Here is a 21927-nt window from a genome sequence, read left to right as displayed (position 1 = left end):
TCTTCACCCAGAGGGGTGGTGGGGTACTGAACAGGCTCCCCAGGGAAGCGACCACAACCCCAACCCTGCCGGAGCTCCAGGAGCGTTTGGACAATGCTCCGGGCACAGGCTGGGATTGCTGAAGCGGCGCCGTGCAGGGCCAGGAGCGGGACTCTGACGTTCCCCGTGCTTCCCCTCCATGCCGGGACAGTCCGAGCCCCAAGGATGGCCGTGCCCGGCCCCGTGTGACGCTGCTGGAGCGCTGGGAGCCCGCCCGGCCTGGGGCGGAGCGGGGCGGCCGCAGGTGCGGGGCGCGGCCGGGGGCGGCCCCAGAGGCGGGCGGGGGAGTCCCCGAGACACCCGGGCAGGGCCGCATTTAAGGAGCGGCGTCGGAGCGCGGTAGCCCGGTCGACGCGTCTGCAGCCGCCACCATGCCCGTCAAAGGAGGCACCAAGTGCATCAAGTACTTGCTCTTCGGCTTCAACTTCATCTTCTGGGTGAGGCGCCCCGGGCTGCGTCCCCCGCGGTGCCCGGCGGGGTGCCCGCGGGACGGCGATGGAGGGGAGGGGAAGCGCCGGGGGCCGCGTTTTGTTTGCTTTTTCTGATGCGTAGTTTTGGCTGTTTTCTCCACTTGCTGCCCCCCGGAAGGAGAGGGGCGTGTGCCCGGGTGCTCGCCGCTTTATTTTTCACGTTTTTGGGGTTTTATCGTAAGGCGGGTTGAGGGCGCTGCCAGGCGGGGAGGGGGTGCTGGGCTTGTGGCTAGCCCGCCCCCACTGAGCGTCCCCCAGCACTTCACACAATCCTCGCCGTGAAACTCCGTGTGCAGGTCGGGCTCCCTGCCGGCTTTCCCGGTGCCGGGAATGTGCTCGTGGTGAGGCGGTTCCTCGCAAGCCTGCGGTTGTCGTGTGTGTGAACTCCTCGTGTTGGTCGGAGCTGTGGCTTCCCTTCGGGTTTAATCTCTCGGAGCAGACCGGCACCCCTTGAGATCACGTCTCTGATGTGCTTCCGGGCCCCACTGTGCCTTGCTGGCCAGGCACCGTGAGAAAGCATGGCTGAGCCGAGTGGTTGGGGCTGTCTTCAATCACTCGGGGCGTGGGCACCTGGATTTAGCGCTGGCTCCTACATGGACAAGTAATACGGGAGCTGCTTGTGTGCCTGATGGATAGGAGCAAAGTGTATGGTTCAGAAAGCTGGGTTTTCTCTGGGCTGTTTGCCACGGTGGTGAAGTGCGTGTGTGGCTGTGATGTGGAGGAGTAAAGTCGGAGCTGCGGGAAGAAGCCGAGTCTGGAGTCAGTCGCAGCGCTGCCCGTGGGACGAGTAGAAGTTGCCGTGTTAATAGGTGAAGTGCTCGGGATGTCTCGATGTCGAAATGGGTTGTAGCAGAGTTGAGAATATACAGCTGGGCTGCAGTTGAGGGACGTTGTACAGAACTTGACCCAGGAAAGCATATATTGCCACCCGGGACTCTCTGGACCATGAACAGTCGCATTTGCAGGGTTGGAGGTGATCAGAAGGAAGAGCCTAATAAAGCACTGCCTGATACTTATAGTCAGTAAGGTTTTAAATCTCTTGTTAAAAGAGACTGGAGTACTCGTGCTTTGCCTTGTGCTTCCTTTGTTTGTTTATTTCAAAGCTGCAGACTTTCTGCAGAGTATTTTATGGGACAAAAATTCTTGTGGCAACGGCATTGCCTCGAAGCTCTTAACCTGAGCTTCACCACCTTGTTGTCTGGGGATAGGCTGAGAATCGGGAGAGGGGTTTTATTTAGCTCGGGATGTACCTGTTGCTTGGGAGTGTCATGGTGATGCTTTACTCCTACCTTTAGGGGTGCTCGTGAATACAGAATTGTACTGGTGACAGAGTGGATGGAAGAAGAGTGGTGCTGCTGCCCAGAGGAGCTGAGAGATGATGGTTTTTCAAGTTGGCTTCTTGAGGCTGGCAGTATGCAGCTAGGATGTGGGAAGAAGAAAAGGAAGAAAAAAGAATTAAAGGGAGATAAATAAATGCATCTTGGAGACTCCCAGTAAGTGTGGGAGGCCCCAAGAGGCAGTGAAATGTAAGCAGCTTGGCTCAGCCAGAGATAAGTGTGTGTTTGACCAGCTGGAGTGATCCTTGGCTCATGGGGACCACCACATGTCATTGTGGCCTGCTGAAAATAGTTGGAGGGGCATTTAGGGGGTACAGTGTTAGCAAACCTTGTGTCCTCTCTGGGGAAATAAAGTAGCTGTAATATCTTGGGTTATTCCACACTGAACAGTATAAAAAGAAAGGTGTTCTGGGTCTGCCAGCATTAAACGACAAGAACCACCCTAATAAGAAAAAAGGCTTTAAAGTTTTTTTATGGCTTTGCAGATGTGAAAAGTCTGTGAAGTAATGGCAGTATGCTGACAAAACTTGTTGTGCCCAAGTGCAATTCTGTACCTCCTTTTTTTTGAAATAAGTTGCCTCAAAAGGATAGGTCGGGAATTTCAGTGGTCTGCAGCAAGCCTGCAGATGCTGTGGTTGCCACCTTAGGTAGAATGTATTTGCTTCCACTGGAGGCTTGAACAAGGGTAAGAGGAAGCAAAAAGGCTCAAACAGCTTGGTAAAGGAAGTTATTGAAATAAAAAAAGAAACTCTCAAAGTTGAAGCTGTATCCAAAGGAAGGCGATAAAGGTTCATAAATGCTGGTGAGCCTAATAAAATAACAATAATGTTAGCCAAAGGAAAGCTATAGGAGTAATTTGCAAAAGCAAACCCAAGTAACATACCCCTCTTCAGACACATGATGGAAAGGGGATTTCTCAGGAAGTCCTTCCAGGCAGTAATAGCTCCAGGTATAAAAATTTAGGGAGCTAGGACTTTGTTAAAAAGCTTCCCCAGTAAAATCAAGTTCTATGCCATAACCTGTCTTTGACTGAATTCTGCACGGGCTTGAGCTGACCTCTTGATGCAAAGGAGGTGAAACAGGAGGAGCAGCAAATGTTTGATTAACAATTCTCCAAGGTCACAAAACACTTCAGAACTCTTAAGTGAGTTGTGATTAGGTAACTCTCCCTGCTCACCATTCCTTCTCTGTGCTGGAGGGCTGGAATGCAGCAAATTGGAGGCTGGGTTTTTGCTTTATGGTTGTCTGGGATAACTAGAGAGTAGCACATATGGAGTATCTGGAAAGAGCTTAGGAGAAGATTTTTGAAAAGCTGGTGTAAATGTATAGGAGGGACACTGGCTATTGCAAGGGAAGTCAGACTTCATGAAGCTGCTGCCTTGGAGCCTTTAAAAGCCTGAATGTTGGGGAAGGCAAGAACTGGGTGATGTTGGTTCCCTTCTTCAATGTCTCCTGGAAATCTCAGGCCTCTCGTGAAAACCGGGCAGTCCTGGAGTAAGGTCCTGGGAGTAAGATCCTGGCAAGAATGAGATGGCTGTTGGAGTGGAGGCAGGCCTGTGGTGAGGTGCAGCTCTGCTACTGAAGAAAGAAGCAGTGGTGCTGGTACAAAGTCTGGTGGTCATTATAGCCCCACCTCATCTGGAGGAGCACAGGGGTGCTGGCTGGCACCCATCGTCCAGGGTGATGGAGGTGATGGCTGCCTGCTGACACAGCAGGGGGAGATTCTCACCAAAGGCAGGCATCAGGTAATTCCCATGGGAGGCACCAGCAGGAAGCTGCCTGAAGATAGGAACTAAATGATTCAGCTGCTGTCATGGAGCAGTGAAGCCTTGGGAAAAAATAATCTATGATGGCTTTACAGAAGTACCAGGTGAGTGCTCAGTGTTGACAGAGCAAAAACAACTTCAGAAATAGACAGAGAAGATGGAATATGGTGTGCAAAGCTCCCAAAATTAATGGTGTGCTGGTGTCCCACAGTGCTGCAGGCTGCTCTGGTTGTCTGCCTGTCTTGAGAGGATCACAGTGAAGCTTGGTAATGTTTGGGAAAGAAAGAGGAGGGTTTCTGTCAACAGCAACTCTGTCTTCAGCATGGAAATGTGCTAGAGATCCTTAGAATCGTGACTGTCCAGGCAGTAGGTAGGGCCTGACTGTGTTGAAAGAGGCAGTGAGCAAGAGCTGTGGGATAGTAAGCCAAGAAAGAGGACATTTTCAGAAGAAAAGTATCACTGTGAGGACAGTGGTGATATTTTCTCCTCAGCAGATGTTGAGGAATAGGTTGGTCATGGGATACCTGGCTAATCACGGATTGCATTAGGTTGGAAAAGACCTTTAAGGTCATCTAGTTGAACCTGCTAACATGGAGTTCAGCAGCCTTTTGTTAATATTTCTTCTCTCAAGGTGCTGTGTCTTGGCACAATCTTTTAAGTGCTCAACATGTAGCCCAGGAGGCTGGTCCTGGGAAACACTACCTTCTGTTCTGTTCTCTTAACCCTTCCTGAGGATCCTGTGCTTGATTGATCTGACAGCCTTTCTCCAGCTGGGAAGGCTGGGCACTAACACTGTATTCTCTGAAACTTTTGCAGCTTCAGAGTTTGGCTTAAAATGTGCTTGTGGCCTAAGTGAAAGGAAGGGGACATCTTTGGATGTATGCACCAAGTCCAGTTAAGCATGGATCTGTTAAGTTTTGGGATTCAGTCCCCTCTCTGAGGTGTAGAAATTAGGGATGGCTGTGTTTCCTCTTGGGATGGAGTGTTGCAGCAGGCACCAGGCTGCAATTGTGCTGTCCTTGCTGGGGCTGGTGTTCTCCTATCCCATTTTGCTAACAGCTCTGCTATCTTGGCATGGCTAGCTAGTGCTGGCCCTGGCAGTCTGCTTTCTAGTGATACAAGTTTGAGGGCTGTTTTGGGGTGTGAGACTGAGGTGTGAAGCCTGATACAGAACTAATTTTTTTTTCCACCAGGCTGGCTTGAGCTTGGCAAAAAGTCAATGGAAACAGCACATTTTGTTCCTTAAACCTGAGCGGTGGAGTGGTCTTTGCAAAGTTGCCTTGGACCAACCTTAGTGTGAGCAATGCTGGATTGCCTTGAGTTGTGTAATGAGTGACTGCCTTTAGCTGTGCTCCCTTAAACTCCCTGGGTTTGCTCAGGCTTGTTGGTCCTGGTGATGAAGTCTTTTCCTAGGAAAACTATGGGCTTCTGAGCAACTTGGATCACACCAGGCAAGTGCCTGCCTGTTCTCCCACTGGCTTCCTGCTACTGAAACAAAAGCAAGGCCTTGCATTGGTAAACTTCAATGCTGGGTTTTCCCCTTGTGGATTTGTGGAGTATGAAGATATCTGCTGCTAATGTTTATGGTTTAATGTGTTTTAGGTAAGCAAGTGCTGTAGCAAAGAGGCAGAGTTCATGTTGAAGTTTTGAGCCATCATTTTCTTGCTCCTTTCCACTATTGGGCAGCTCTCTTGTCCTGACTTCCCACTCTCCAGAGCTCTGTGTGTTTTATGAATAAATGCATTTGTGTGTTGTAGTGCCTGCCTAAAGTAAGATGAGCAGAATTAGGCTTGGAAAGTCCTTTTCCTTCAGTAGCATGAAGATTACTTGACTTTGTTCTGAGCCATAATCTCAGCTGCTTTTGTGCACCAAGAACAGCAATTCAGAGGGTCTTTTCTCCTCCAGCAGAGGACTTGCAGGCTGGGCAGGGAAATATTAGGTCTGTTAGTATGTATATATGCATGTGCATATGAAGAACCCAGAAATTAGTTGCTTTTGCTTTCTGTAATAAACTGATGCAGTTGCTGGCTACAGTGTGAGAATCTAATGCTGCTTGGGCTCAGCTCAGTGTATATTGACTCCAGTAAGTTGTGGAGTCAGGAATAGAGTTTGGAGTATGTTGCCTTGAGAAATCTGATGTGAAGCTACTTAGGATCCAGGACTGCTGAAACTCTATTTGCAATTCTAATTGCAAGTATAGCAGACGGCTTCTGAATAGGAACTTGTATGAAATGGGCACTAGTCTTGGCAGTGGTTCAGGAATTTTGTAATGCTGCTCCTACTGTACTGGAGCACCATTTTATTACAAAAAGTGCTGTGGCATTAACATAGGCCACAACATTCTTGAAACTAGCTAAGCAGAAAAAAAAATACTTGCTTTCCAATCCACTATTTTCCAAACTAGTTTGAAAATAGCTGCAGTTTCTTGTATAACTGCAAGCCCCCATAGCACGAGTGTTAGGGGAGCGGTTTCAAAACTCTGAAAACCTGTTCTGTTGTGGATAACACTAATTCTGTAATTGAGGGTTTAGAGTGATGTTGAACTTCACTTATAGTTACTGTTTATGGGTTTTTATTTATGGAGTACCAGCCAGTAAAAGGACAGAAACAGTTCATTACTACTCATAATGTTCTCAATTTCTTTCCCTGTGCTTTGCAACATTATAGATCTGATCCTGGCTTTCTTAGTTCAGTCTAAAACAGTAAAGAAGTAAATAAGAAGTAAATTCTTATGGAGTCAGATTTTTAGCTAAAAGTTCAAGTGTTTATGAAGTGAAGGTGATGACTTTTTGATGCCTTCTTGTCCCATCCTGGTGTTGTAAACCTATATATGTAACAGTAGTGTTGAGCCTGACATACCTTCTTACTTGAAGAAAAAAAAAAGAAAGTGTTCTGTTAGATACCATATTTAGCTGACAACACTGAAAGTAGTATTTATTTTTGACTGGCTTCTTTATTTTCATATAATGACTTAACCTTTCTGCTGGAGGTGATGCCATGAGCTTGGTAGAAGTTGTATGTAAACTTGGCCCTAAAGGTACCAAAATGGCAAGACCCACTTTTTTTTTTTTTGTGCAAGGGCGTTTTTTTCAACAGGCTTTGAGCCACTTATCAGGCATTCTTGAACTGTCTGATTTCTTCCCTATCCCTGCCTCCACCCTGTGGAAGTGGAGAAGGGCTAGGGGAGGGTGTCTCCTTCCCATTCCTTGCCAAAAGCTTTGTCTGCCAGGACAGACAAAGGACTGTCTGAGGACTTGGTAAGTGCTTGGACCTTGAGCTCCTTGAGAACTGATTCCGCCTATGGAAAGATAAGCTGCTCTAAGATGTCCGAGGCAAGTGGGGTGCTTGTCCCTTGTCAAGGTGATTGTCTCTTAACAAGGGAACAAGGTCAGAAGGGACTGACCAAAACGGTCCTTGCAAAATAGTGGTTAAATCCAAAATAAACTTCCCAGCTTTCCAAAATAGTGTCACACATTGTGCTGCTATGGGATGTGTTAACACAATTGGTGTTTTGGTGTTTTTTGTTTAAATCTCAGGGTTTTAATACGTATTTACGGCATTATCATTAAGGGTTTCCTGTGCAAGCCTTCTGCTGGGGGAGCCGTATCTGCAAAACCTCGGGTGTCGGAGCGGGGCAGAAATCCTGTGGGAATTGTTTGGTAGTGTTCAATGCTGAGGCACACTCCGAACTCGTGCTCAAGTTAGCCAGGGATGGTGAGGGGAGGAAGGCAGAGTGTTCGGTGTGGCGGCTGCCTCCAGGTTTTCTCAAGTGTATCCTGACTGGTTCAGGTCCTTTGTATCTTCTCACATGGGAGGCTGGGACACACTCTTAGATGTACCCAGAGGCCAAGCAAGGGGGACGCACCAGAGCCGTGGGATGGGGGAGAGGAGGGAAGTCCTGCACAGGAGGCTCACGAGGGAACGCGCAGGGCTATGTAAGAAAGGAAGACAGACCAAAAAAGCTGCTTTTCCTGTTGCAACAGGCAGAAAGCTGCAAGCGGGAGTGAGCTTTAGGGGCCAAGGGGGTGTGTTTGCATGTAATGAAAAAAAAAAACAACCTGAGAAGCCTCCTCAGGGCTAAGAGAGGAGTGGCCAGGTAGTTTTATCATTGTTGCAGCCATGCAGCTCCAAGCAGACCAGGAGTGAGCTGGGAATAGTGGTTGGGGAAAACAAGGAAGCCTGGTTTGCTGGAGTGGGAAGCCAGTAGTGTAGTTGTGCCAGGACATGCCGTTACTGGAAAATCACTGCCACAAATTTCTCCAAAACATCGAGTCAGCAGTATCCCTTTAACTTCACATTTTGTCCGGATTGGAAAAAAACCCCAACCCTGAGCTCTTTTTGCTGTACTTGCCACTATAGAAATATAACTGCTTACCTGTCTGATAAGCACACAAACCCACTCTCTTCTTTGTGTGTGTGAAGCCAGACAAAATGGACTACTTTCAGGAATACAGTGGTGTTCTTTTGCTGCTAAATTTGGCTTTCAGCACAGGATAGAGCTACTTGGAAACGTACAGTATTGCTCAACTCCTGTGACAGAATAGGTCTGTTAGATGGGGAATCCCCTTGGATTACCAAACAAAAACCCAACAATGAGGTTATCTGGTGATTTGCTTCCGCACAGCCGAGGTTGGGGGCCTTGCACCCCTTTCCCAGGAAGGAAGAACAGCTCCCAAACCCTCCCAGCACAGATCCCGTCTTGCTGGCATAGCGTGGGTGAGCAGGGAGGTGACAGTGCCTCAGCCTGTAGTGTGCCACACTGGCCACAGGTGCTGGCAAGTGCCCGTGGGGCTGTGCTTTTTTTTTCCTCAGAGGCTGGTGTTGCTGTGTCCTCGTTTCTCCCTTGTTTTGATGGAAACTTGAAGCTTCAGGTTTCTTGTCCTCTGCTTTAAAACTGCCTTTTTTAGTTCAGTGGTCAGTCTGGGTAGGAAGAGCACAAACTGAGAACGTAAGTCTGCTTTCCTTAAGAAACGGAGACAGAAAGTCTCTTATTCTTGCATGAAGGAGCTGCATTTTATTTCTAATCCACCATGCAGAGAATTACCACTCTGTTTAATTCTACCACTGTGTTTAATGCTGTGCAGCAGTTCACTGGCACAAAGTGTTATCACTGTTCTGTGATCCAGTAAGTCTCTTGTCTCCCCGTCACCTTCTTAATCTTTCCCACAGAGTGACTGCTTTTCCAAGGAGAAAACATGCCACATACTTCTGTGTGGTGGTGGGGAAGAGTTAAATTTGTGTTTTGAAAGGAGCTATATTAGGTGCGTCGTGTCTGCCCAATGTGAACAGACCAGTTTGTTTCTGGAGGGCATTAATTGAGCCTTCTCCTTTGCTTGGAATTTAAAGATTATGTGCATGGTTACAGTATGGCTTAAGAGTTTCTTTAGTTTTATAGTCCTTTTCTGTGCTCTGCTCCAATTGCAGAGCTCTCTACTCAAGCACTGGAGCTTGTCAAGCTGTAAATAAATTTGGTAGGTGAGATGAGCTGGGTGTTCAGGCTTGTGGCTTCACAATTTGTGAGTTCCTGGCAAAACCAGCAGAGGCTCTAGGCGTCTTCTAATGATGGGGATCTGAATCAGCTATAAATGATGACTGCTGCACAACCAGGAAAAGGAGCCTCAAGCAGAGTGTTATTAAACACTGGGTGACTTAACAGCAGTTTCAAAGCAGAGTTTTTTCCATCACTAAGCCTTTCTGATGTTTGAACAGAGGCAATGAGGTGAGATGAGGTGGCAAAGACTTTTTGAAGTGATGCTGCAGCCAGGAGAGCAGGTAGAGCAGCAACCCTTCTCTGTGTCAGCTCCCCTTTGTGCCTCTCCCTCCCCTCGGGGTGCAGCTGTGGCACAAGAAATTGAAATAATGATGCTGTTGTGGCATTCTGTATCGTACCAAGGTGCTCCAGCATAACTTAATCATATTGTCAGGGTAGCCCTAGCAAGGCAAGCAGGAGGTGTGTGCGGGTGTGCCTTGAGAGTACACCAGAAACGCCAACGAGGCCTTTTGCTTAGGTCTGGAATCCTCCAGGTGGGTTTGGCTCTTTGGGTTGTGTGTCACTTGATCTGTTTTCCCAGCTACAGCCCTGCAGCTCCTCTTGGAGGCAGGTCTGGCACTCGGGTTCCTGCCATACAGGAAAAGCTGGTTTACGAAAGCTGGGCTGTCTGTGAGCAGGAGCTCTTTCACAGCAGGGAGAAGGGGCTCACAGACTCCTACCTCTCAGGTAGGCTTGGTGTGTAAGGCTTGGTTGTATCCTTGGGTGCTCACCAATGGAATGCTGCCCATATTCCCGCTAAAAATTGCCATTATTAAACAATTCCCAGTTTCTTAGCGTTAAATCAGGAATGTCTTTTCTTTCTGCAAGGACCTTCTTATCAGGGGTCAGGCCTTGTTGGGATTTTATTTTTGTGTGCTTTGCCTGGCCAAAGCACCAGACTTCATAAGCTTATTGCTCAATCTTAAGTTTAAATTTTTTATATCTGCTGCAGTGTTTGAGATTTCTGTCCTCATCTCACTTTTGTAGAGCTTTTTTTAATAGTTAAATGGTCTTCAAAGGAAGAGCTGAGAAGCACACTCTAGCTTTATACTTTTTCCTGGTTTCTTCATGTTTTTACATGTGAGAACACCCCCCCTTTTTTTTTTCTTTTTAAAGGAGGATTCAGTCTCTTCAAAGCAAACTGTTGCCATTGGCCTTACCAGAGTGCAATTCCCTCTTTCTTGCAACACTTCCTGTGGCTTTCACCAGATATTTCATCCATAGGCTAATTTATACATAGTGACTTGCTGCAAACACAGGCACCAATGTTAAGATGACCCTGGAAGCATGCAGGCAGAGATAATGAAATAAAACTAAATATTACCTAAAACTTGATTGTATTGCTCCAGATCAGCAACATTCTATTGCTGCAGCTGGTATTTTCTTATTCCTGTCAGTGTGGTCACTTAATGGGTTGGTTTTATCTTGTTTGGCAAGAACAGCACTCTGCTTGAACTCCCTTCCATGGTACACTGAACTCTCAGCAGTGTGCTTAATACACTAAAACTTCCAGCTGGCCTTACAAGGCACTTTTCCTTGTGATACACTTTGCTCTTCAGTATGAAGCTTTAAGGTCACGAAGCCATGCAATGTCTGCATCCACCCAGAATAAAACAATGTGTGTAAGGATCAGTGGCAATACTGACACTTGGCTAAACTGTGGATATTTTCAGAAACGATCAAGAATAGCATTGTTCTCCTGTAGCATTGGAGTTTATATTATGTAAATGCCTCTGTCAACAAGGTGCCTCATGTCTGGGACTTTGTTCATGTGTTGATATCCCCATCCTTTTATGCTTGTCCTTTGTCACCACCTCTTTAAATAAAAGCTGTATCCTGTGTTTGTTTCTGATTTTGTTATTAATGCAAAGCTGGATGGATTAGTTGGTATCATTTAACAAGCCTTCCTTATTCTTCCAGCTTGCAGGGACAGCAGTGCTTGCAGTTGGACTATGGCTTCACTTTGATTCACAGACCAAAAGTGTCTTTGAACTGGAACCGGACACAAAGTTTTACACAGGTAAGCTGGGGGATCATGCAGGAGATAGGTCACACTTTTGTGCCATGATTTCCAGGCTGCTCAGAAACCTTGGCCTTTCATAAAGGGTAAAAAGGCAAAACAGCCCTAAACAGCCAAAGAGCAGCTTCCCCTGGCTGGTGTTAGGGGCAGCTTCCCCTGTGAGCTCTTGTGCAGACAGCAGTGCTGCCATGTGAGTGGTTTCTTGGCTCTTCAGCCTTTTTCCCACAGTAGTTTGTCTCTGTTGCTCTCAGTAAACATTTTGTAATCCCAGGGGCTCCTGGAAGACACAGAGGATGTTTCTTCCTGCTGTTTATCACCATATGCGTCAGCAAAGTTTCACGCTAAACTAATTGAGTAATTAATATTTTTTCTCCAGAGTGACCAACCTGAGCTTACCCAAAACACAACTCTGTTGCCTCATCTTTCAGAAGGAGCACGTGCACTGTTGTCTAACTCTTAAAGCCCCACATCTCCTAATTCATCCTGAACTGAATGGGAAGAATGCACAAATATCTTGGTACATATGAGAATTATTCCAGCCAGCATGGATCAATGTAGCTTTAGCTAGACCATGGGGAAGGTGTTTGTAAGGTCATTAGAGGAAATGCACATTTTTAATTTAATGTCACAGGAATTCCTAAATTAACTGGATTTTATCTAAACTTTGATCTCTACAGTCACTTTTAAGGTTGGGCAGGGGAACACATGTAATTTGGTTATTGCCACCTGTAGATGCTCAGACCCTTGGATCACCTCTGCTATGAGGAAAGGCTGAGGGAATTGGGTTTGGTCAGCCTGGGGAACAGAAGGCTGTGGGGTGACCCAACTGTGGCCTTCCAGTACCTGAAGGGAGCCCACAGGAAAGATGGAAAGAGACTCTTGACAAGAGCCTGGAGTGACAGGGCAAGTGGGAATGGCTTCACACTGGTTTAGATTGGATATCAGGAAGGAATGCTTCCCTGTGGGGGTGCTGAGGCCCTGGCACAGGTTGCCCAGAGAAGCTGTGGCTGCCCCATCCCTGGAAGTGCCCATGGCAGGGGAATGGAATTAGACAGTCTTTAATTAGGCACTTGTTAAAGTCTTTAAAAGATAGCTTCATCTTTCTCTGGCCAAAAAACTGGCTCCTGTCCTTGGTTACTCAGCTGTGACAGCTCCCAGGCTGGTGTCTGTAGGGTCACTTGCAAGGAGGTGCAATTTCTGTTGCAGCCTCTTAGTCCTAGGGTGACCTGTGCCTGCAGGGAATACTGTTAGGAATGGTGTAGAGGCCATAGTTAGGAATAGAGATGCTCGTGGGACTTCACAAAGAAGCTGCAGGTATGCAAACAGGTTATCTGTGAGAAAATTTGTGGTTTACACTTGATATGATGGCATCTTAGCAAACTGGGTGGTTCTTGGAGCTGCCAAGAAGATTCCCAGATGCTTCTAAGTGGATCTCAGAAAAAGAACAGAAATCTAAACTTGGCTGAATATTGAGCTGAATATTTAACAAGTCTTATTTTGGGTAGTCTAAAACAACTCTTTCACTTCCTAAAACATAAAATGTTTATGGTGTGATGCTTAAGCTATTGGCTGGATGCAGCCCATGGAACCTGCTTGAAATCTCTGTAGGTTCAACTGAGTTTTAAAAAGAAGCTCAGTAGGAATTTCTGCTTTAACATAATTTTCTGGGAGTAATTACTGACTGCAGTAAGTTACAAAGCAAATTACCTCAAAGGCTTCCTGTACAACTTAATCTGGAATAAGTGGTACTGATGGACTCTTTTCCTTCGTTTTCAAAATGGAAAAATGTTGAACTGAGGTTAAAAAGTCCATATTGGAATTTCTTCCTGATAAGAAATGTCAAGCTTAATCCGTTACAAATGCTGCATCAGTGAGCTGTTTGTTTTGGCAGCTAATCTTATTGGTTTGCATCTAGAATACATAATTTTCAAAAGCTTACATCTAGCTCCCTTTAATTAGTATTGAATTGTTTTTATGTCCCTATTGATAGAAGTGTCCTGCTTGTTCCATGTGCTTTGTGCTGATTCTTTGATGCTTCAGCACCCCTGTAATACCCTTTACCATCCTTTGGGAGTTTTCTTGCTCACCATGTCTTGCTGCTGTCTCCATCACAGCTATGATGATTAGGCTGGTTGTTCCCAAGTTCAGGAGCCAGAGGATTTGATGTAAATGGAGCCTTTTACCTCAGAAATGTTTGCTCTTTCTGCAGCATACTCACTACCTTATTCTGGGCAGAATCGTTTACAAGCTCTGACACTTTTTATAACCTGAAGAAGCATCTGCTTCAAGACTTTGCGTTGTTGATAAATCTCTATTCCAGTTGTCTCTAATTCCAGTTGTCTCTATATTCACCTGAGGAGAAGCTGATAACCCTTGGCTCTGAGCCTGTTGAATAGAGTGTCTTACAGGTTGTCTTAGATGGCTTTATCTTGCCCATTTTCTAAAGCTTGTGAAACTGCAGTAAGGGTACACATTGTGTCAAAATGAAGATTTTAGATTTCAATTTTTCAGATGCATTTGCTTTTAAAATTAGGCACAACCCCCTTTTTTTATTCCTTGAAACACCTTGGTAAAGAAACTTAAACCTTGGCAAAAGCTATCAATGCTATTTGTGGAGCAACTAACTTCATACCTTGCTGCTGAGGCCTTAGTGACCTGCATACCTTTGTTTTCCTCCTCCCTAGGTGTTTACATCCTTATTGGAGCTGGTGCTCTTATGATGCTGGTTGGTTTCTTGGGATGCTGTGGTGCATCACAGGAATCTCAGTGTATGCTTGGCCTGGTAAGTGCTCAGGGTAATGCTTAAATTTTTGAGCAGTGTGATGAGAAAGGAAGGAAAATATTACTGTGTAATTCAAGGGCAGCAGATTGTGGACCCTGAACAATCAGAGTGTTTAAACTCATGGCTACCTACATAATGCTAAAGTGTTAAATAATAGTTCTCATTTCTGGCCTGAAATCCAGATGCTCCTGCTGCATTTGAACAGAGGATTGTATCAAGAGGCTGGATGTGTCTGACATACACTAAAGTGTCAAGGCTGGGAGTATTGTGAACACAGAACTAAAATATTGATAACAGCAGTGCTGTCGTTGCTAGACAGCTCATCCTGGACTCTGAAGGTGGTGCAGTCTTTAATCTCTGAGACCAGAACTGTGCTATTTGGTGCTTGAAACAACAAGACTCTACTGTTCATAATCACAGGATGAGCTCTTCTAGTTGATAACAAGCCAATTACTGGAGAGCAACATCGTTGTTTTCAGATGGGGGGGGGGAGGCAGTAGACCTTACTGCATTCATGCACATCTATACACTTGCAAAACTACTCATCCAAATAACCAGAAGACTTAGTTAATAAAAGTCAACTACTGTATGTAAAGGCTGATCTCTCCTGGGCATTTAGGTCCTATCCAGCTAGCTCTGGACCCTTGGCCCCTTGCAGCCTTTACAAGGACTGGAGGCACTCTTCTCCTCGGGACCGAAGTCCTACTGTATTCCTTGATAGGAGTAACCTCAGGATCCAGGCAATGTCCCAGGAGGAAAAGAGACTTGGGGGTCTCCTCCTGAGAGATTTTAAGCTCAGAGGAAGGAGCCAGAGCCAATGGGATACAAATGAGGAAGGGGTGAGGGGAGGAGTAAAACGGGGACAAACCATTACAGCTGGGGCTTAAGGTCGGGGGAATGGGACAAACCATGTTATCAGTGCAAATTACCAAACACCCAGTGCAAAAACAACAACTAGGTGAACTATTTAGTGCAATACAACAACTATAGCCACTGAAAAAACAATTCCCCTTCTGTGTCACAGAAGAACCTAAATTCAAATATTTGTTGCAAAATTATACTCTAGCCCTTTCTAATTCTGAGTACCTCTTTAAAGTGCTCCTAAATGATAGTGGTGTTTTGGATCCGGTAATCAGTGAGAGACAAAACACTTTCATTTGTATTTTATGGGATATACAACAAAATGACCATTAGCTCTCTGGGAGTTGGTAGCAAGCCTAGGAATTAAGTAATGACTCCTAAAGCAACAGGAGTGACAAACCAGAATAAAGAATTGGTGCCAGCTGTTGTGATGTGTCTGAATGACTTATACAGCTTCAAAGCTGGAGTTAACAGATGATTTGCTTTAATTAACACTGATGAAAAAGCAGGTCTGCTGCTTGGAGAGCACTGCCAGACTTTCTGACGCTTCTGGAAAGACGCGCTGACCCTTTTTCCTGGTGTTACCAATGTCTCTGACCTCCAGCTGCAACCTGGTTGAGTGACAGCTCCCACAAGTCTGGATGAACTTGCAGCCTGCATGTGTGATGCTGGTTTGTGGTGCTCTGGCCTTCATGAATATTATGATCTTTCTTTTCTAGTTCTTCTTCTTCCTTTTCGTGATTTTTGCCCTTGAAATTGCTGCTGGGATCTGGGGATTTTCAAATAAAGAAAAGGTAAGTTGCTCTTAAAAGTTGGGAGTGGTGGGATGCTGGAAGAGGTTTCCCAGAGAATCTGTGGATGCTCCATCCCTGGCAGTGTTCAAGGCCGGGTTGGATTGGGCTCTGAGCAGCCTGGTCTAGTGGAAAGTGTCCCTGCCCATGGCAGAGGTGCAGGACTTAGGTAATCTTGAAATCTTCTTTCTGACCCCAAACACTCCATGATTCTGTGAATGTGCCCACAATCAGGAGTCTGCTGACATCTGTACCAGTCACATCCTTATTAACCAAGGAGTTTGGGGGAGAGGGAAAAAGACTGATTCAAGCAAAACAACACAAAAAATCTAACTGTAGTATTTAAACACAAGACTGTAGCAGGGAAGCCAGAGTCCAAGAGGCTGTTCCATGGTAGAGGTGCCCTCTGGAGAGTACCTGACTGAGCTGTGAGGTGAAGCAGCCTGGCTGGGAGGCTTTACTGTTTCCAGAGAGGAGCTGGGTCAGCTGACAGCTGAGTGTATCTTCATCTGAAGCATTATTGATATGGCTTGTTCCTCCCAACCTGTCAAGATTCTGTCTTGTTTCAAAATCCCGTCTTTAGTGACCAGGGTTGCTTTTCTGCTCGCATTGTATTATACAATGGGGAAATACAGAAACCTCAGTTTCTATACAGTACAGTAGAATAGGGAATATTTTTGTGCAGCCAGTGGGCAAAGAGTTGCTTCTCTCACTCCTCTTAGAAGGTCAGAGGTTTGGAAGGGGAAACAGTCTTTACCTCTTTAGGTGTGGCTGTTAAAGTCAGTGTACAGTTATTTCTCACCTGAAACTGGTGAGCCTTCTGTCCACCCTCTCTTTGTACATGGCAAAAGAATGGGTGTTGTAGGCTGCAGAAGTTTTGATGATGACTTGCTGAAAGCAAGTTTTTCATAATTAATACAAGGTATGACATTAACACACTATTATTACACAAATCTTTGCTTTTCCTTAGATTATTGATGAGTTAAAGGAGTTCTACATGGACACCTACAGAAAGAGAACTCAGACAAGTGCCAGAGACACCCTGAAAGCATTTCAGTTTGCTGTAAGTATATGGTTCTGCTTAACCTAGACAGTAATGCAGCTGTTCCTCACACTGTTCTTCATGCCACCTAGTCCCCTGTACAAATTTTTTACTAGTTAGAAGAAACCAAAGATTGCAGAGATGCATTTGTGTGGTATAAATGAATTCAGAATGTCTTTTTTTGTCCCTCTGAAGTGTCTAGAACTAGGTGGTGGTGGTTGTGAGGGGTTCAGCCTTGTGTCTGTAAGGAGCGCAGGCTGTTGCCAAAATGATTTTGTGTGTACTTAAAGAGATCTAGCTCTTCCTTTCAGAACCTTGTCCTTTAATTTAAGGCTTGTTAAAATTGGGTTTATAGCAGTCATGTGACAGGACTTGATCTGTAATAAAAACTAATGTAAATTATTTCCTTTTTTTTTAACAGATTGCTGAACAAAAATAAGGATTGTTTAACCGGGGTCTTTGTGTCTTCTGTTGTAGCTAAACTGCTGTGGCCTTACTGGAGCTGTGGAGCAGCTTTACATGGACACCTGTCCAGCAAAGACACTGTCTGAGTCATTCTCTATCAAGGTAAAGCTTGACGTGATTCACCATCAGCTCTGCCCAGTGGGTAGAGTGAGAAACACAGTAGAGGAAACCCTCCCAGTCTGTGGGAAATGCCCATGTCACACTGGTGTGGCAGTCTGTGTCTGTGATCAGGCTGCTTATGGAAAACAAACCAACTGTTACCATGGAAAGAACAAGCAGGAAGTCTGGCTCAGGAAATGTGCAGTCTGTGTGTCACAGACTCACTGCTGCGGTGGGCAGTGGAAGAGCAAAAGTTTGCCTAAAAAAGCCCCTCACAGTGCCTTGAGAGCTCTATTCTCCTCAGTCCATCTTCTTGGTGCTTGCTCGGAGCTGTCAGCTCCCTCCTGGTTAGGGAGAAGTAGAGTTTGGGGTGGGAGCAAGTCTAAAGCTTCAGCAAGGACAGGGAGCGGGGTAAGGCATTGGTAGCCTGCTCAGGTGAGTTGGTGACTGTGAAGGCAATTCTGTGAATCAGGTTTCCCTGTTGGAGTATTGCTGCAGAGGTGCCTGTATACCACAAATAACAGGAGAAAACAGCTTTTGTAGTTTTGAACCACCCCTCTTCCTCTTTTCCTTACAAACATTCTGTGCTGTTGCTTTATGCTCCAGGACAGTTTGTATGAGTCCTTCTATGGTTCTTACCATGCAGGAATTCTGACTTGGGTTTTTTCAATTTCATTGACAATTCACATATCTGCCCACATGAGGCTGTATCTTTAGTCCTGTCCATGCAGTCTGAGTTGGAGTGTGTGCGAGTAGCTGAGACTGCACACAGGTTTTGTTTCTTTGTATTCTGCTGTGTGTTTTAGCTTTATCTGTTGACTTCATCTTGTGATGCCCATTCCCAATTGTAGAAAAACAGTGGATAGATTACAAGATCAAAGAAATGTAGTTGAGTGTACCTCTAAGAATCAGTGCTGTGTTGGTATTCTGATTGAACTGGCTCATTCTTACCAGTATATCCCTTTAATCTCAGCTACAGTCTTTCTTTCCAGACTGGATAAGGAACAACAGAAAAAGGCAGCTTTCAGCAGCTCACTGATGTTTGCTGCTGAAACAAGCAGGACAGAAGCTGGGATGAGACTTTGACCAGCTACCAGGCTCTTAAAGATTTATACCTCTGTAAAAGTGCCTTGTTCTTCTTATTGGCCAGCATGTATGTGTCTGTTCTGGGAAGTGGACTATACTTTTTTTTTTTTTTTTTTTTTTAGTTGCAAGGGTAATTCTTTGTCCAGGGAACATTAAACTGGCCCCTCTATGAATCTGCGCCTGGCATGGATCCTAGCCTAGGTGTCTTGCTGTTCCCATGCACTGTGGGTTCATGAGGTGTCTGCAAAATTACTGTAGTAATTGGCAATATCAAGAGTGGCTTTAAATCTGTTTTGATAAGGGATGATCATCATCTGAAGTGTTGACAGCCAGATTGAGAGGGGAATCCTGCTGTAGTCAAGGTGCTGTTAACAAGCCTGAGGTACTTGACGAGTAGATTTCAACTTCTCCACCAACTGTTGTGTAGGACCATCCCTGGCTGTCTTTAAGGATGTGACAGTAAAGGCCAGGTCAAAGCAGCTTTTAAAAGATGAGTCTTTAAATGAACCTTGTGTGTGTAAAACACTTATGAACCATCTGTTCCATTTCAGTCCTGCCCTGATGCCATTGATGATGTCTTCAAATCCAAATTCAACATCATTGGAGCAGTTGGCCTTGGCATTGCTGTAATGATGGTGAGTTTCCAGATTATTTAGAGGGTGGTCAGAGGATACACAAAGCAGAAGTTTTGTAGAGCAGTGCCTGGCCCTGCAGCTCAGAAGGCTGCTCCACTGTGGACAAGTCCCAGCAGGATCAGGGTGTGTGCTGCAGGGCCCTGAGGCAGTGCAGATGCTAGGATGTCTCAGGCTTTCCTGCTTCTGTTTTGGATTAGGATCTGCCTCCTTGCACTTTCAGCAGTGGTGAAACCGTATCAGCAATGTGTGTAGATATGGAGTGAAGATGTATTGGTCATGTTGCTGGCCCACATCTTAATCCCAATATCTGTTGGGGATTCTTCTTCTCTTTCCTTCATAACAATTACAGGCTCTGCTGGGGGCTGAAATAACAGGGCTGCTAAAAAAAACTTGCACTTGTGTTTGACCTCTCTGGAGAAAAGCACATGCTGGGATGATCAAAGCTTTCTTAGGAGATACAGCAGTGGTTTATAGCTGCTGGTGCTGTGCCAGGGCCAGAAGTTGGACTTGAAGATCCTTGTGGGTCCCTTACAACTTGACATATTCTGTGATTTATTTTCAAGTACTGAGGTGAATGGGATTCCTGGGAATGAACTTTGGGGATTGGGGGTGGGCAGTGGCAGAGTGAAGTGTAAGAATACAGAATAAATGTGACCTCTGGGCTGTGAAGAGCAGCTTGTCCTCATGCTGATGAAGGCACATGTTTGCTTTCCTGATTTCTAATCTGTTTGCTTTCTTTCCAGATTGTTGGCATGATATTCAGTATGGTTCTGTGCTGTGCCATCCGCAGGGAAAGAGAGATGGTCTAAGAGCTGTAAACCCAAGATTCCTGCACTATAAAAATCCTCACCATTAACTTCCGCGTTCTGAGAGCATTTCTAAAACGTTATATATTTGTTACCTTTTTAATGCTTTATTTGGTACTGATGTAGGTTTGCTTTTTATGTTACAGGTTAAAATGATAAAGGTTTATCTGATTCAAGACAAACATTGTACATAAAATATCTGACTTTATTGTAACTTGCATAATTTGGATGTAATTTATGTTGGACACAATTTGATACTTAATAAAGAGTAAGATGTATTGTTTGTGGGGGAGAGGAGATGTTGCTATGTTGAATAATCCCACTGTTTGATGCATAGCAAGGAGTTGAAGTTGTAGAACATGTTCAGTGTTTTTGAGATAATGCAGGAAAGCACTCCTGTGCCAATGCTCCATGTTGGAAGGGAAGGGGAGATGCTGTCAGAGCATGTCAGGGAAGGTGTGGTCATTCCTCTTTCCTTGGTGTGTGTGAATGAAAGCAGGTCTTAAATACATTCCTAAAATGTCACTGCTGTAACACTTTTACTGTCACCTCCCTGGAGGGTGGAGAAGGCTGGCTGTCACACAGGTGATGTGCAGGCAGTGATAGCTCAATGCAGCCAGGCTGGGCTCTGTCTTGGGGCCAGCTGGGCTTCCTGACATCAGCCTGTCTGCTGCCACAACTGTGCCCTGGCATGGCCTTGGGCCCTTGGCAGGGCACATTGCCTGGTGAATGCTCAGGATTATTTTGCTGGCTGGCTTTTGGCTTTGTTTCCCTAAAGCCAGTGAGGTGCAGTCTCAAGGGCTTACAACAAGTGTGCCAAATCTCAGGTTTCCAAGTGGAATAAACCAAAGTTGCATGAGCAGTTAAGTGTCCAGCTCTGCAGTTGCAGAGTTGAGGCTGTCCTGTTTCAGTTTAAATATGGGTATGGGAGGGAGCAGAGACACCAGTGTGGAACTCTTAGCCTAAAGAATTACCAAGTTGTCCAGTATTTCTACTCTAAATGGCTTTTAAGTGTCTTTTTTGTCTCTAAAATACTTCCTGGTGGGGGCTACCTATGGGCTTACCAGCAGATTGATGTGCTGTTCCTGTACCTGGTGCTCACTTACTGTACAATCTCATCTGTGTTCTTGGAAGCTTCTGGTCTCCGGCCTCTGGGTAATACAAATGTCTGAGTAATCCTTGCTTGTTCCCCTCTTTCTCCTCTGAGGAGGTTGGTATTTATTATGTGAAATACCAGAATTGGTGGGTGTCAGGCTCTGCTGATGTATGAATGTATTGTCACCTTTGTGTTACCTACTGTCACTTGTGTAAGGGAACCATGCAACTCTCCTTTGTAACACGTTGCACTGTTCTGTGTTCATAGGCCTTCTTTAAAAAAAAATAATTCAAAAAAGTCAAATGGTAATCATGCTTTTGTGTGTCTTGCAGAGACTGAAATTACTCCAGAAAGGAGTTGATCTAATTTTCTTTTGTGGCTATATTTGACAGCGTGGAGGGGAAAATCTCTCATGGGAATTTGAGAGCAGCCATGTCCCCACTGAGCTCTTGCAGAACTGAGAAGTAGCATTTTTGTCAGCTGGATAATTCTGGGGATGTGAATGAACCTGGCACCTGGAAGAGCTGGAGTGAATCACTGTCAGCTATCAGGAAAGTTTACTGCTGACTTTTTATGTCTTGTTCACAGAATCATTTAGGTTGGAAAAGACCTCCAAGGTCATAGAGACCAACCTTTGACCAATCACCCACTTGTTAACCACACCACAGCACTGAGTGTTGTGTCCAGTTGTTCCTGGATGGGAACACCACTCCTCCCTAGATAGGCCCTTCCGGTGACTAATCGCCCTTTCAGTGAAATTCCTCCTCATGTCCAACCTGAACCTCCCTTGGCACAACTTGAGGCTGTTTCCTCTTGTCCTGTCCCTGGGAGCAGAAGCCCAACCCACAAACTACCCCCCCCATCCAACTCCCTCTGTTGCCCCTTATCAGAGTTTTAGTTTTGTTCCAGACCATTCCCCAACTGTTTTGCCCTTCCCTGGACATGCACCAGCACCCCAATATCTTTATTGAACTGAGGGGCTCAGAACGGATGTGGGATTTGAGGTGCCAAGTACAGAAGGAAAATCACTGCCCTGGTTCTGCTGGCAACACTTTGATGCTCGTGCATGCATTCAGATTGCCAGTATCTGCTGTGGCTGAGG

The 21927-nt window shown here is 45.5% G+C and overlaps 1 protein-coding gene across 1 annotated transcript; it reads left to right on the top strand.

Moving 5' to 3' along the window:
- Window positions 1-312: 312 nt before the first annotated feature.
- Window positions 313-21128, top strand: CD9 (CD9 molecule). Its single transcript, XM_039720796.1, has 8 exons — window positions 313-476; window positions 11063-11162; window positions 13847-13944; window positions 15525-15599; window positions 16567-16659; window positions 17116-17205; window positions 18840-18923; window positions 19667-21128. Exons 1-8 carry the CDS (start codon window positions 411-413, stop codon window positions 19730-19732), a joined length of 672 nt encoding a protein of 223 aa, XP_039576730.1. The 5' UTR covers window positions 313-410; the 3' UTR covers window positions 19733-21128.
- Window positions 21129-21927: the final 799 nt, after the last annotated feature.

The sequence above is a fragment of the Passer montanus genome, unplaced genomic scaffold, assembly GCF_014805655.1.
Source record: "Passer montanus isolate IOZ18808 unplaced genomic scaffold, ASM1480565v1 scaffold106, whole genome shotgun sequence".
Taxonomy (NCBI): Eukaryota; Metazoa; Chordata; class Aves; order Passeriformes; family Passeridae; genus Passer; species Passer montanus.
This window is presented reverse-complemented; position numbering and strand designations above follow the sequence as displayed.

Bases quoted from the DNA above. Each gene is read 5' to 3' on its own strand.
- CD9 (XM_039720796.1), top strand. From the start codon at position 411: ATGCCCGTCAAAGGAGGCACCAAGTGCATCAAGTACTTGCTCTTCGGC. The intron at 13,945-15,524 runs GTAAGTGCTCAG...TTTCTTTTCTAG, and splicing joins CTCAGTGTATGCTTGGCCTG to TTCTTCTTCTTCCTTTTCGT. The intron at 16,660-17,115 runs GTAAGTATATGG...CTTCTGTTGTAG, and splicing joins TGAAAGCATTTCAGTTTGCT to CTAAACTGCTGTGGCCTTAC.